This window comes from Chiroxiphia lanceolata, chromosome 6, assembly GCF_009829145.1.
Source record: "Chiroxiphia lanceolata isolate bChiLan1 chromosome 6, bChiLan1.pri, whole genome shotgun sequence".
In the NCBI taxonomy this organism is placed as follows: Eukaryota; Metazoa; Chordata; class Aves; order Passeriformes; family Pipridae; genus Chiroxiphia; species Chiroxiphia lanceolata.
Window position 1 is genome coordinate 59137896 of NC_045642.1, and position 13491 is coordinate 59151386.

Consider the following 13491-nt stretch of genomic DNA (forward strand, 5'->3'; position numbering starts at 1 on the left):
CAAGTTGTCAGGGGAGGTTTAGGTTGGATATTAGAAAAAGTTCTGCACCCAGAGGGTGTTTGGGTATTGGAACAGGCTTCCCAGGGAAGTGGTCACAGCACCAAGGCTTACAGAGTTGCAGGAGCATTTGGGCAATGCTCTCAGGCACATGGTGGGATTCTTGAGGTTGTCCTGTGCCAGGAGCTGGACTTCAATGATCCTTGTGGGTCCCTTCCAACTCAGGACATTCTATGATTCTAAGTCCTAAGTGCTAGGAGCAAGACAGAGCTTAACACATTTGTCAGCTTCTTGTAGCTCCTGAAGTTCCTGCGTTCCCATTTCCAAGTGTTGGGCTGCATACAGATGGAGAAGGGAAGTATTCCATTACCTGGCTTAATCAGGTGCCCAGATTTGAGAATAAAGATGAAAAGGGGGTGAGGAAGCCACGCCCGTGTAGCAAGCTTCGTAAAATGTGAGTGGGCCACTCCAGAAGTAGAATGAATTTCAAAATGAAACATTCCAGAAAAGGAGGGATAAAATATCAGTGTCATTTGAAGAATTTGCTACACATGTGTGTTGAGAATACAAACACTCAGCATAGGGACCTGTTATGTAAGACATGCAATATAATACTGAAATAAACCTCAAGGTTTCCTTTAGTCCTTTAGGATCAGGTCTGCCTCAGACAACCATGACCAGTGTTTATCCCACATTGTTTGGAACTCCTAAACTGATTTTGCTGTTTGTTATAAGGCCAAATTGTTTACTTAACCATGAAATTCTCTTAATAAGCAAATTCATAGTGGTGCAAATTGTACATCTCTACCTCAGTGAACACGGAGAACAATTAATTAATCACCATTTGCATAAATGCATATTACAAAGCTCTAAGGACTGTTACCAGGAAGACTGGTACACTCACTCTCAAACCCTTTATTTTTCAGACTAAACTCTCCTGCAGTCTCCTTTCTTTTTGTTGCCTTTTTTTTAGGATTCTCCAATTATTCTAGAGGTGATACCTACATCAACACCAAGCTATATACACCACAGATCTTCACTGTCTTCCACGGCATTTGGAATTTTTCACATCACCCCCATATTGCTGATCCACCTTTGGTTTGAGGGCTGGAAAAACATCCAGATTGAGCACAGCTGTTACAGGAGCATTCCCAAGTTGGTATTTGAATTTAATTTGCCCAAGTGCGGCCTTTTGTACTTACTTTGACTTAACTATACCTTGCTGATGTCTTAAATTATAAGAATAAAAATTATATTGTAAAATGCCTCCCACTTAAACAGTTTCTTGGTGTTCAAGAAAAGACTGCAAGTGGCACTTAGTGCTCTGGTTTATTTGAGAAGGTGGTGATCAGTCAAAGGTTGTACTTGATGACCTCAGAGGTCTTTTTCAACCTAATTGATTCTGTGGTTCTGTAAACTCATGTCACCTGTAAGTGTTTTAGGTTTATTCTGCTTTTCATCACCCACATTATACTTGTAAACACTGCACAGCACTGGCTCAAACCTCCCCCTTTTAGCTTTGAAAGCTAAAAGAAACGGTGATTACTATTGCATGAATGTAGCTCTTCAGTCAGTTGTGTATCCACCTCAGAGGAGCTTCGATCAAAACATATTTAATTTATGAAAACTGTAACAACATCCAGATACACAGTCATGTCTGACTCCTATCCATCAGCACAACTGAAGTTAGGCTGGTGTTACAGAGATGAAGTTTCCTTTCAGCCTTTAACTACTGTAGCAGCTGAGGCTACAACCAGGAGAGAATGTAGACACTAGAAAGTCTAATACTACTATTTGGAAGTCCAGAACTCCTGCTGTTGTGTTTCTTTTAATGACAGCTGCTTGCTTCAATGAAGCACTTTAGGAAGCCCCTCTCCTGTTTTTCAAAGCCTGTAATTGCCCATCAGAGTGCAGCAAGGGATTCTTTTATTTTTTTACTTTTTTTCTTTTTTAAAGATTACACCAGCATTATGAAACTCTGCTCACAGCTGCCTCTGAATTCTCAGGATTACTGTTTTGAAACATAACCATGCATATAGTCAGCAGTTCTAAGTTTATTCTTAATGACAACTTCCATTTTACATCTGTGCAATTTTATAAACAAATTACAGAACGTTTGTTTTCATTATTACAATATTAAAATAACTGCTAGTTGAATGCACCCATCTTTGTGCCTAGTCAAGCCTTTGCATGCTTCCAATGCAGACCTGCAAATCATTTTCAGAGGTGTGTGCGGGGAAGATTCATGTCACGGAATATTAAAAATCCTGACAAATTCCACCCCCTTGCTCAGCTCTTGGGACGGTTCAAAGATATAAGGAGAGGCAAATAAGATGGTTATGAAAAAGTGCCACTGCAGGGAACAGTATTAAAAACACTCCTTCAACATGTTAAAATAAACTTACGCCTAACACGCGGAAAAATAATAATTCAGCTGAAAAGAGCCCGTCAAGAAAGTGAGAAGTAAGTTTTTGTAGCTGTGTTTAATTTTTAGGCTTATTGAGAAAGATAGCTGCAAGTTGGAGGGAAATAGAAAAGAGAAATCACTTTCAAGTTTCCATTCAAGGGATGAACCCAATGCCATATAGCTGGAAGACCTAACTTAACCTCTGTGCCTAGAAACAGCAGAAGAGGATTGGTGCTCTAAAATTCATCCTGAAGCAACTTCCTAAGTGAAGAAGCTCTTAAGAAATTAGGAATTTGAAGTGGTAGTCACAATATCTGCCAGAAAGAACTCTCCTTCTTCATTACACTTACACTGCTGTCCATCAGTCCACACACCTGCCCCCAAAGCACCAGCTGGAACTGACACACCTGACAAATGCAGTATTACCAACAGGATCCTAACTGACCAAAAAAAGTTCAAGTTTCTCTCGAGAACCTCCTCATGTCTCTTGAACCTGCCCACCAAAAATTAGGAGCAGAAATGCATAGAGACCGTGGGTTTGTGCTGGTAAGAGAAAAGCACAAGTTAGAAAACCCAAGTAAAAACCAAACTGTTCAAACTTTCCAGAAATGATACCTCCAAAACCTTTTATAACTACAGAGGGGTCCTTTTAAGCAGATGACATCTATGGCATGCTCTATCCACAGACTAAGCCTAACCACCTTAAGACCAGAAGAGCAGTGGAAGAGTGAACAGTACACCAGAAAAAAAGGGTAGAATGTAAGTGCATGTAAGATAAATTTCACTGTATTATTATCATTATATGGATTTTTTTTCTCTGTGTAGAAGTATTCTTTTCCTGTAATAATTAGATCTGGACTAATAATGACTTTGGGACTAGTCTGGAAATATTTTGGTTATTCAACAGAATATTCAATTGTTCAGTTTACAATACAGTAAGGTTTGGCTTTATTACAAAGTGTTTCCTCTTTTCTCATTAACAAGGTCAAGTGCAACACTGCTACTTAACAGCTTTTTCAGTGTTCAACCTGTTTGTCATTTAGGTCCATTCCTTCTTGCCAACCAGTGCATTTAATATGGACCCCTTTTATGGTAAAACCATTTATATTCCATTTAAATGTTTTTTCTTCTAGGCAACAGCACTTCAATTCCTTTGGCCTTTGAGAGTCACACTAGCAAACTAATTCATTCAGCTTAGGTTCCTTTTATATTCAAATTTTTTCAAATTTCTATTTTATGTTTTTTCTTGTAGAAAAAGACACCTCAACTCCTCTGGCCTTTCTTGATAGCAGAGGTGAAAAAATTCCACATTCTTCTTGAATTGTTGTGGTCAGATGGGGGTATTTAAGGCTGTAGCCTTTCAGGGCTGAGTGACACAAATTTTATTGCTTTTTATTGTTTACAGAAAATACTCTAGCTGATTATTCTGTTTGTTTGTTTTTTCTGCCATACTGTTGCCCAGCAATCATTTCCCCATCGTGTGCCTGTTCTCAGTACTGAGCTCCATGTTTATTTCCACACCCACTTCTCCCACTCCCCTCCAATTCATAAAGATCATTTTGAATTCCAGTCCTGCCCTTGTACATCTTCGGGTCATCTGCAGAATCAATAAACTCACTTTACATCTCTTCATTCAAACAGAGAACAATTCCAGATGATCTGCTGGAGACAGGGTACAACAAAAGGCTTATCACCAAGTTCATTTCCACTTGTGTGGGATCAAACCATGATCAACAGTGAAGTTACACACTATAAAACGGAGCAAGTAAACCGTGAAAAATAATTTATTGCACTAATTATCAGCAGTCAGTAACCTTAGTTTTATGTTCAGAGATAAAAGATTACAAGCATGTAGATTACAAGCATGTCTTATATGGGCAAATGTTTTGTGAGCTGTTCTTTTAACAGTCTCAGCTAAAACCATCAACACGAGTCCCAAGTGACAACTCTCATGTACAAGCTAAATATGACAAGCCCCCACCTTCTCTTTCCATCTCAGACAGGACACAGCTACTTTGTCTTGCACAAGAAGCATTCACCAGATGAATAAAGGCACCAGGTGCTGTACCATGAGACATCTAAAGCATCCCAGTCACTACCAGTATTCCAGCATCACCTGTAGTTGGTCCCAGACACTTCTTATATGTTCAAAGGCATCCAAAACAAGCACTTGGTGTTACCTCTGACATTTACATTTTGTCATTAAAATCAACATTAGTGCTTCTCCAACTGGATCCTCTAACATCTTCTTTTCCTCTTGGGGAGAGATACTTCTGAAATGAAATAGAGAGAGGGTTTTTTTTTTAAAAGCTTTTCAATCTGTCTTCCCTCATGTGAATTGTTCAAATAGAATTAATTTTATCTAGCAATGGAAATTAATTAGATGAGCTCTTGAGATCCCTCCCCAGTTCCTCTACCAATGTTTTTTTAAATATGAAAAAAAAAATCTTTCTAGATTCTACAGCAAACTATCATTCAAAATATCAATTAAAATTCCATTGATGAATACTGTACTTCAAAACTTATTCAATCTTGAGAGCTCTCTGCTCCTCATGAACCCCCTTTAAGACTTTGCTATGAAGTTGACAGATGGAATACTCACAAAAATTAAGCACAAAATATCTGAAGAGACTGCTTGTGGGTATTTTTAATGCTTTACAATTTACTGGAAAATCCTGAGAAACGCAGGATGTCCCTGATTTAGAAAGAAACTTTTTGTCCACAACAAGTGGACAAGTGAAGGAAAAGTAAATAAAGTACAATATTAAAAGCACCACTAAGTCTTCAATCTGATCATTTAAAATTGAATGAATTCCGACAACTAAAAGTGATTAGTCTACAACTAAAAGTGATCAGAGAATGTAAACTCCCTTCAGCACTACAAGATGCTCTTTTGAATTTAAAAAGAGCAAATATAAACATGCTACCTCACCACAAATGTATTTTAATAGTTATTATGCTCGCTTGTCTGAAATATCCTTCCATTACATACAATTTTGGATAGTAAATTAACTCAAAAAGATACACTCCTCATGCTCACCTATGTCATTAAAGCTTTCCAGAAGTTGTACTTAACCCTTTACTCCCCCTTTTTAAGCAACCTAATTAAATCCTCCTCTTTCAGGCTAAGAACCAGTACCTCTAGTCTACCAAGTCTGCCTTCCACTGTGTGAGCAAGACCCATCAGCCTTAGAGTTGCTAGGACTGCCAGTGGAAATCTTGCCCTTAGCTGGCCAGCTCCTCTCCCAGGAACATTTCCTGTGTTTGAGAATTGGCAGCCAAGCCGTTCCCTGGGCTCTTGCCTGAGCACAGCTAAATAAAGTACCTCTGGATAAAGAGGATGCAATGTTCTTTGTACTGTGCCTGTTCCATGGTGCTTATGTTCTCCTCAGGCAACAGAGAACAGACCCTGAAGCTTCTGAGTTGCAGAGCAGTCCAAGATCATCCAACATCTCAATCTGATGCTTCTGTAGAACAACTCCAGCTTTGAGCAATCTGCTTTATCACTGCTTCCAAATTAAAATTACATTATTTCCAGTAACCTGAGTCATCCACTCCTCCGCTGCAGTTCTGAGTCCTCCCTCAACGATGTCAGACAACTTCCAGTACAGCAGAGGATGCTATTACTGTACATGTGTACTGGAACTCAATCCCTGAAACATTGCCCAGCTGAAACTAAGGCTAGAGGGGAACCTTCTACGTCCCCTCAACGAAAGTGAAGGCAGCAAGGGCTATTCTTACCTCATCTTACCTCCCAGATCTACTAGAACAAGCATCTTCTGTAAGTGGGTGAATGACCAAAAAAAAAAAAAAAAAAAATCACTTTTCCCTACACAAGGGAACTCTCCAAGCCAGACTTGTATTACAGAAGAGTGAGATTCCTTTTAACTGGACCAATTTTAACTCTGAACACACTACAACAAAATAGTGCGGAAAAACATGACTCTGTATTTTGCCACAGTGTGCTCTTAAGAAAGCTCCAAATCGAAGTTTTAATTTTCTTACAACAATTAACAGGCTAAAGACTAATCTTAGCTTTTTCAGGGCAACAAGGCATGATCCAAAATATCAGCTTTAGTTTCAGAAAAATACAGCAGAGAACTATTAAAAAAACAAGCCACTGGTTTGTTAGAATTCCAGTCATTGTACCTTCTTCATCTGACTTCTCCTCTACGATTACTGGCATCCCAACGTGTCGAGTAACAGTTTCCTCTGCCACTTCCATTTCACCTGCAGACAGATTTTGAGGAAAAACTTTTTGTCAGCCTTTTTTTTTTTTCTTTTTTTGCTTCTACATCCCTGGTCCAGCAGTTGAAGGACTGTTCACTTGCTGCTCTCTTCACATCCTAGTCAGATGCTGTAGAGAAACCTACATTTCACAGTACCTTCAAAATGGCTCACTAAAGAAATCTCCAATAACAAGTGATTAACACTACCAATTTAAAACAAATTAATCAGCAACTCAGCCCATGTGATAATTCAAAGTGCCCTTATTCCTCCTCAACATTTCATCTACCCTTTTAAAGTTGAACAAAGGCAACACTGCCTAATGCTCATCTCTGAAGAGGGCTTATTTTGTCAGTAACCTTTTTTCTAGCAGAAGCAAGTCAAAAAACAGAGCTTGGAACTTTGAAATTAGATTCCTGTCTTCAAAATAAAGATAATTCAAAACTATTTCGCTGTTTTATTCCACTTAGCAAATAACGAGTAAACAAAAATCTTAGATGGCAAAGCAACTTCTATAATTTTAAAAGCTGGATATCAGAAAGACAATTCCCTCAGGAAAAGTAATTTCCCATGTGTTCCACTGACCCACAGCTGCCTCTGCCAGCACAACAATGGACAAAATTTTGCAGTCTCTCCAGGTTCATGGATGCAATGGAGAAATACCTCTGACTTCTGGAGAATCTCTTCTCCTTGCTGGCTGTGGTCTCCTACTGGTTTTTCTACTTCGGCTCGGAGATTTCCCCGATTCAGAAGATTCTAACCTCACTTGACGGTGTCTTCTGGATTTGGAAGCCTAGAACCCAAACATATGAATGACACAAAGAAAGCTGAACTTCTACAGCCAGATACTGCTGTATGTCACTTAAAAACCAGCAAGGACCAAAGCACCAACTTCCATGTGAGGGTGGAGAAGGGATAGAAGCGGAGAGAAAGAGGGAGGGAGGATTCTCACTAGTTGCTGTTCTTCAGTTTTAACTGAGGGGCAAGGCCTTTTTTTGATTTAATGGGTGTATAACTTAAAATGCAGATAATGAAACACTCATTAATTCCCAAACCATCCTCTGTTACTACCAAACCACACTAGGTCACTGCTGCACCGTAAAGCCTCCTTACCTTCATATTTTACTTAGATGCCTACAAAACACTATCACTGCATATTCATTAAAGTCTGGAATGCTGTTCAATCCAGAGCTCTGTTTCATTTAAAAACACATTTTTCAATATGAGATTTTAATAAACAGAGGAAGTTTAGGCCTGCTAAAAAATGCCAAATTTATTTTAAAGTAGCAGTTATTCAAATAGTGTTTCCAAGAACTTGCAACTGACTTTAAACTCCCAAGTTCCATTTTTTAAACAAGCACCTTCTGAGATTCCAGTATCTAAGATCCAAGGAATCTGAGCAATTAAACCCTCAAGTATTTTTATTCCATCTCCTTAAAATTCCATCTATTTAAACAGTGCATAAACATTAAAAGATATCTTGTAAATGAAAATTCCCCAAGCACAGGCCTTATCTGCACTCTTCCATAAACCTAACAAGAATGAGCCTTGAGTTTCCCCAATGTGTCAGGAAAACTAGAACATTCAAAGGTTGAATTACAGAGTGCAATTTTAACTCGTTCCTTTCTGACCCAGCATTTACATTAAAGTGGTACTTAAAACTGTTCCATAAAAATAAATACATCCCTATCATCAAATTTCATACCTACCTCAGCAACTGCAGAGTAAGACCTGTATTTGATTCTGGCCAGGGCACTTGCTCTTTCAGAACCCTGCAAAGAAACAAGAGTCCAGTCACAAAAAATCTTCTTATTCTCTTATGGCAGTACCGAAATGCAATGTTACATCAGATGATCACTTGAGCAATATCTCACTACAGCTGTAACTCTAGAATTAGTTCTACATAATTAGAATGCTGCCAAACTGTTACTTAAAGTAAAAAAAAAAGTTAAAATTTCATTAAAAAGGCAGAGGATAATTTTTGTTGCCTTCACTGTTACAAAGCCCAGGAGGAGAAAATCAAATTTGAAACTTCACATCTCAATCAAATTCAAAGTTGAAATAAGCAGACAAGTACAACATGAGACAATTTTATAGCATAAAAAAATGAATATTGCAAATTTAGTTGAAATTCCGGGAGGAAGCATTAAGGAGTTTGGCCCAGAAAATACAGCTCTTTTCCTTCCTTACTTGAGAGAGACTTTTTATTATGAGCATTTAAGAGCTATGGTAGCAATAAATGCTCACAGCTCATCAGAAAACATTGTGATTTTAAACCAAAACCAAACAAGCAAACAAGAAAAACCAACCAGCCCCACCAGCTGTCCTTAGAACTTACTATGACAGTATCAAGCCTTGACCTACACTGCTTAGCCTGTGATCTGAAGTCAAAAAATGAACAGATTCAGCCTGTGCAACACAGCAAACTAGTTCAGCTTTCTTACCTCTGATTGCAGCAAAGTCTCATCTTTCTTTTTATTTTCTGTTTCATCAGTTTCTTTAGCATTTAGGAATAATTTCTGGGTGGAAAAAAAAGTATTTTTCTTTAAACATCTGTCATATACAAGACAGTTAAAATACAAGAACTGTAAAAAGCAAAACAATTATTTACACACATGCACGTTTTCTTCATCGATCTTACACTGTGGCCTTTCTTTAATCCAAGAAGAAGCGTTACAGAGGTATTTCATGAGGTCAGCCTAATACTGCCCATGAGTCAGACCTTCAGGGATTCCCTCTCAGCAATGGTTATGGTACCACAGAGGCAGCACCACGTACAAGTCCTTTCCTCCACACCATACCTCTGCCTCAGGTTTTACACATTCCACGTCTCCAGTGTTAAGTTCCTTCTACTTCAGTCTGAGATTTACAAGCTCAGAGGTAATCACACCAAGAAAGCCAGTTCTGACACGTTCACATAACCTGCTAAGTTGCCACAGCACAGTGGCTGATATCACCCACCATTCTGTTCTGCTGCCATTCCTGATGTTCCAAGGTTATGTCTTTAAGAGTGACTACAAAGTCATCTTTTATCAAGCTCAGGGCCTTGTCTGGCTGGGATTTGTCAGCTGAAATGGCGCACTTCATTTTCTGATAGTGGTCATGAATATTCATCAGTTCCTAAAACAAATTTTAAGAAAGTCTTTTTGAGAAAAAAAAAAATTATTCCAGCAATAAGGCAATATTAGTCCTCAATGTACAAAACCAGGGCTACACAAACCATTCTAATTGAACCAGGAAGAGTGATAGAAACAGATTCTGTTTAGACCAGTTGAGTTTTAGGGAGCCAAGCAATCCTGCTACCTAGCACTGACCCATCAAATAAGCAAAAGAAGAAAGAGTATTTTGCATTATTTAAACTAAGAAGGTTACCCAGGATCAGTATTCACAGAGGTTTCATTCTGATATGATGGTTTATTTTCGTCTCTTCGGAGGAAGAATTTTACTTCATAGATTTTTGTAACACTGTATTCAACCTCACTGATGATACACATTTGCCAGCAACACAAGAACCTATGCCTGGCCTGAATTACTACATTTTTAATAAAATTTATTATATATTAAACAAAACCAAGTTTTGAAAAGGAGAAATAAAGGTTAGAGAAGCCTATGAACTTGCAGGATAAGTAAATTCATATTACCACAAGTATCAAGTCTCCAACTGCAACCTGCAGACATATCAAACCAAACATGCTTCCCCCCCCATTTTCCATTTTTCTTTAAGTGACAATTAACCATTTACACCCTTCCCCTTCTACACCTTACCGAGGCAAACCCACAAAACATTAGAGCATATTTCAGTATTGAAAAAAGGTACCACAATTCTGCCAAACTAAATGCCACGTTTCTGAGTGTTTAGTAAAATTACAGGCTATTACCCTAGTCTGCATTCCATAAGAGACTTAAAAAGGACAAGACTGTGCTGATTAGAGAAGTTACAGCTCTTGGACAGCAGAAGAAGAAAAACAAAACAAACCCCCGTGGTTAATCTGTAGTTTAAAAGTTACTGTACCTCCAATACATCATTAGTGATGAGGCTGTTTACTCTGTTACTTGGGTCCTTAAACTCTTCTTTAAATTCATTTTCCTCAATCTTCTTCTTAGTTCTGTAGTTCAACTAAAGCAAGAGACAATGTTTGTAACCTAAAAGCAAACTTAAAATGGCACCTCCTCTTGAGAACTCCTACTGCATATCCAACAGTCAGGAGATGCTGAAAGGCATAAAACCATCTCGACAGCAACAGCACAGAGCTTTGCTGTCACAGTGCTCAGAGTCAGCAAATTATTCCCTAGACAAGAATTTAAGTGCTCTTGAACTGTTAGCCACTGAAAGATAGGGATATTTTATTTAAAAGTGTAAGTCTTTAATGTAGTAACTCACTAGCTTTGGCATTGCTGTGAAATGGAATGCTCTGGCGAGCCGCAGCTTCCTGAAGATATATGCTGCATCATAATGCTGGGAGTCTATCAGATCCTGCTGAAACTTCTGGATTTCAGGCCAGTCCTTGAGGGCAATTCTGATCTGCAAATTTCAACAAACAAAAATTAATTCAGCTGGCTACTGTGATCACGTTCTACTACAGACAATACTTGCATGTGTAGGGTGTAGCATGTCACATGACCACAGAACTACAGAAGGATCCTATAACTTTTGTTATTACTATCAACATTTTATGCAGATGAGCTCATTATGCTGTTGGGTTAAATCTTCTCATGCAGCTTTCTTTGACAGTGACATGGAACACAAGTCCTTCCTGACATTTGAAAACATTAATTCTTCACATTCTGAAGTGTGTGAAATAGTTTGCACCAAGGAGACTCCACTCAATAGTGATCAGGAAACTACTTGTACCAGGATGTGCTGCCACTGAAATGCTCATAAAAGTATCATTCCTTTATTTTTTCCTTTCTCTCCTGTCACATCTACTCTTCCACCTCATCTTCTCTCTACCCAAGTTAACTTCCTTGATAACTTGTGTACTCTCTTACAGTTGCTCTATAAGCAGTGGCTTTAAAATTGCCTAAATTCGTTTCTATAAAAGGCAGTAATTTCTCTGAGCTCAAGATATGAGACATCATGGCATCATTGTAGACTACTCCAAATGCAGTTTGTTATTTAAAGGATTTGGACTCGCCTGTGCATGTGCACACAACACACATCACACAGTTCCCAAGTAAACCACTTCTCCTTGCACCGAGTTTCCAACTCCTTTAGATACTGGTCTCCGATCCTAAAGGCAGCCAGGAGGCAGGTTATTCAGGCACTCACCCTCCCAACCTATTTATGAATTTCACTTCTGGTTAATGGGAACTGGAAATAATTCAGCCACTATTCATTCTGTTGAAATTCTAAAGACTAACTGAGGGTATAATGTAGCTCACCCTACAGCTGATGAGCACATTGTCTGTCCCTACCTTTTCCAATGGGACCATCTGGTTTGAAGTCCTTTTATTTTAAGAAAACGAGAGGAAATGCCCTAAACATTTATGATGACAGAGTAGACAGCAGTATACCACACATCTTACATCTGGTATCTACTGAGAATAAAACCTCAAGAACAATTACCTTTTGTTTTGGCTGACAAAGCTGGGTATTATAGAACCCATACAAAAGGTACAGAGCACCAACTCGGATCTGGAAGGCATATGGGGGCAAGAAGTACTGCTGGGCCAGTTCTAAAGTCTTCTTTGTGAGCTTGTTTCTCTCCAAGGCTCTCATTCTGCCACTAAAGCAAACAAAAAAAAAAAAAGCAGTATGTTAAAGCAAGTAAATATAAAACTGCAGGCTTTACAAAATCCATAATGCAGAAACAAGCCTTAGGTATTTTAATTGTATAGAATCGTTTTATGTTCTGAGAGGGACCCATAAGCATCATCGAGTCCAACTCCTGGCTCTGCACAGGACATCCCCAAGATCACAACATGGGTATATGGTCATAGGGCCCAAGTCCTGGGGAGCCTTCAAGGACAGCCAGACCTTAAGCTTTCATACATTAAATTCTCTGTATTAAATTACGCTCAAAGCGAAAAATGCAATGTCCTGCAGTCACGTTTTTTAACCTCATGAGAATTGCATCCAGCTCCCGGAGGAGTCAGCTCTCACATCACACGCATTACTAATGCACGAAATAGATTGAACTAATAATTGTTTTCCAGTATTACACAGGGACCGACGCACCCCTGCCATTCACTCAGACCCCAGGCAGGCAAACCTCTCCCAGAGTTAGGTAGGCCTGAGGGGGAACACGGCTCACCCACACCCCCCTTTACGGCGGGGGAAGCCCAGCAGCGAGAGGCTGCGGGCTTTGGGAGGGGACGGGGGGATGCGGGAGGATGCGGGGGATGCAGGGGGACGGCATCACTCACTAGAACACGGTGTGGAAGCGGCGCTCCCGCCACAGCTCGGCGAAGCGCTCGAAGCGGACGGTGTCGGCCTGCTGGAAGGCGCCGAGCAGCTCCTCGCAGTCCGCCTGCAGCCCCGGCACGGCGCTCATCCCGCCGCCGCCACCGCGCTCACCCCTCCGCGCCCACCCCGCCGCTCCTCACCGTTCCCGCACATCCGCTCCACAACATCCCAGCGGCGCCCGCGCTGCGCCTGCGCACCGCCCGGGCCGGGAGGAGCCGGGAAGTACCGGGAGGAGCCTCCGGGGCTGCTCCGGGAGGGAGCGGGTCTGGGGCAAGTGGGGCTGCCCTGACACCCCGCGCTCCCACCGCACTCCGGTCCCCGCGCCCCGTGTGGGGTGAGTCCCGTCGGTGCTGGGCGCTCTCTCCCCCCGCCCCGGCCTCTGCCCCGCTCGCCCCCGCCGTGCAGGGTGAGCCCGGTCCGCAGGCACAAAACCCCTCCGAGCAGCGCATCCCTG

The 13491-nt window shown here is 40.5% G+C and overlaps 1 protein-coding gene across 1 annotated transcript; it reads right to left on the reverse strand.

Moving 5' to 3' along the window:
* Positions 1-2033: 2033 nt before the first annotated feature.
* On the reverse strand, positions 2034-13232 carry SNAPC1 (small nuclear RNA activating complex polypeptide 1). The gene is made up of 10 exons (XM_032691891.1): positions 12998-13232; positions 12198-12357; positions 11013-11153; positions 10644-10748; positions 9593-9751; positions 9076-9150; positions 8341-8403; positions 7295-7424; positions 6554-6634; positions 2034-4677 (listed from the first exon to the last, which is right to left on the reverse strand). The coding sequence occupies exons 1-10, from the start codon at positions 13123-13125 to the stop codon at positions 4643-4645; spliced, it is 1077 nt and encodes a 358-aa protein (XP_032547782.1). The 5' UTR covers positions 13126-13232; the 3' UTR covers positions 2034-4642.
* Positions 13233-13491: the final 259 nt, after the last annotated feature.

What these genes read in the sequence shown, in the direction of transcription:
- SNAPC1 (XM_032691891.1), bottom strand. Translation starts at nt 13,125, where the DNA reads ATGAGCGCCGTGCCGGGGCTGCAGGCGGACTGCGAGGAGCTGCTCGGC. An exon ending in AGACTTTGCTGCAATCAGAG is followed by an intron (nt 8,404 to 9,075) that starts GTAAGAAAGCTG and finishes GTTTCTTTGCAG; the next exon opens with GGTTCTGAAAGAGCAAGTGC. An exon ending in AGATTCTCCAGAAGTCAGAG is followed by an intron (nt 6,635 to 7,294) that starts GTATTTCTCCAT and finishes ATCTGTCTGCAG; the next exon opens with GTGAAATGGAAGTGGCAGAG.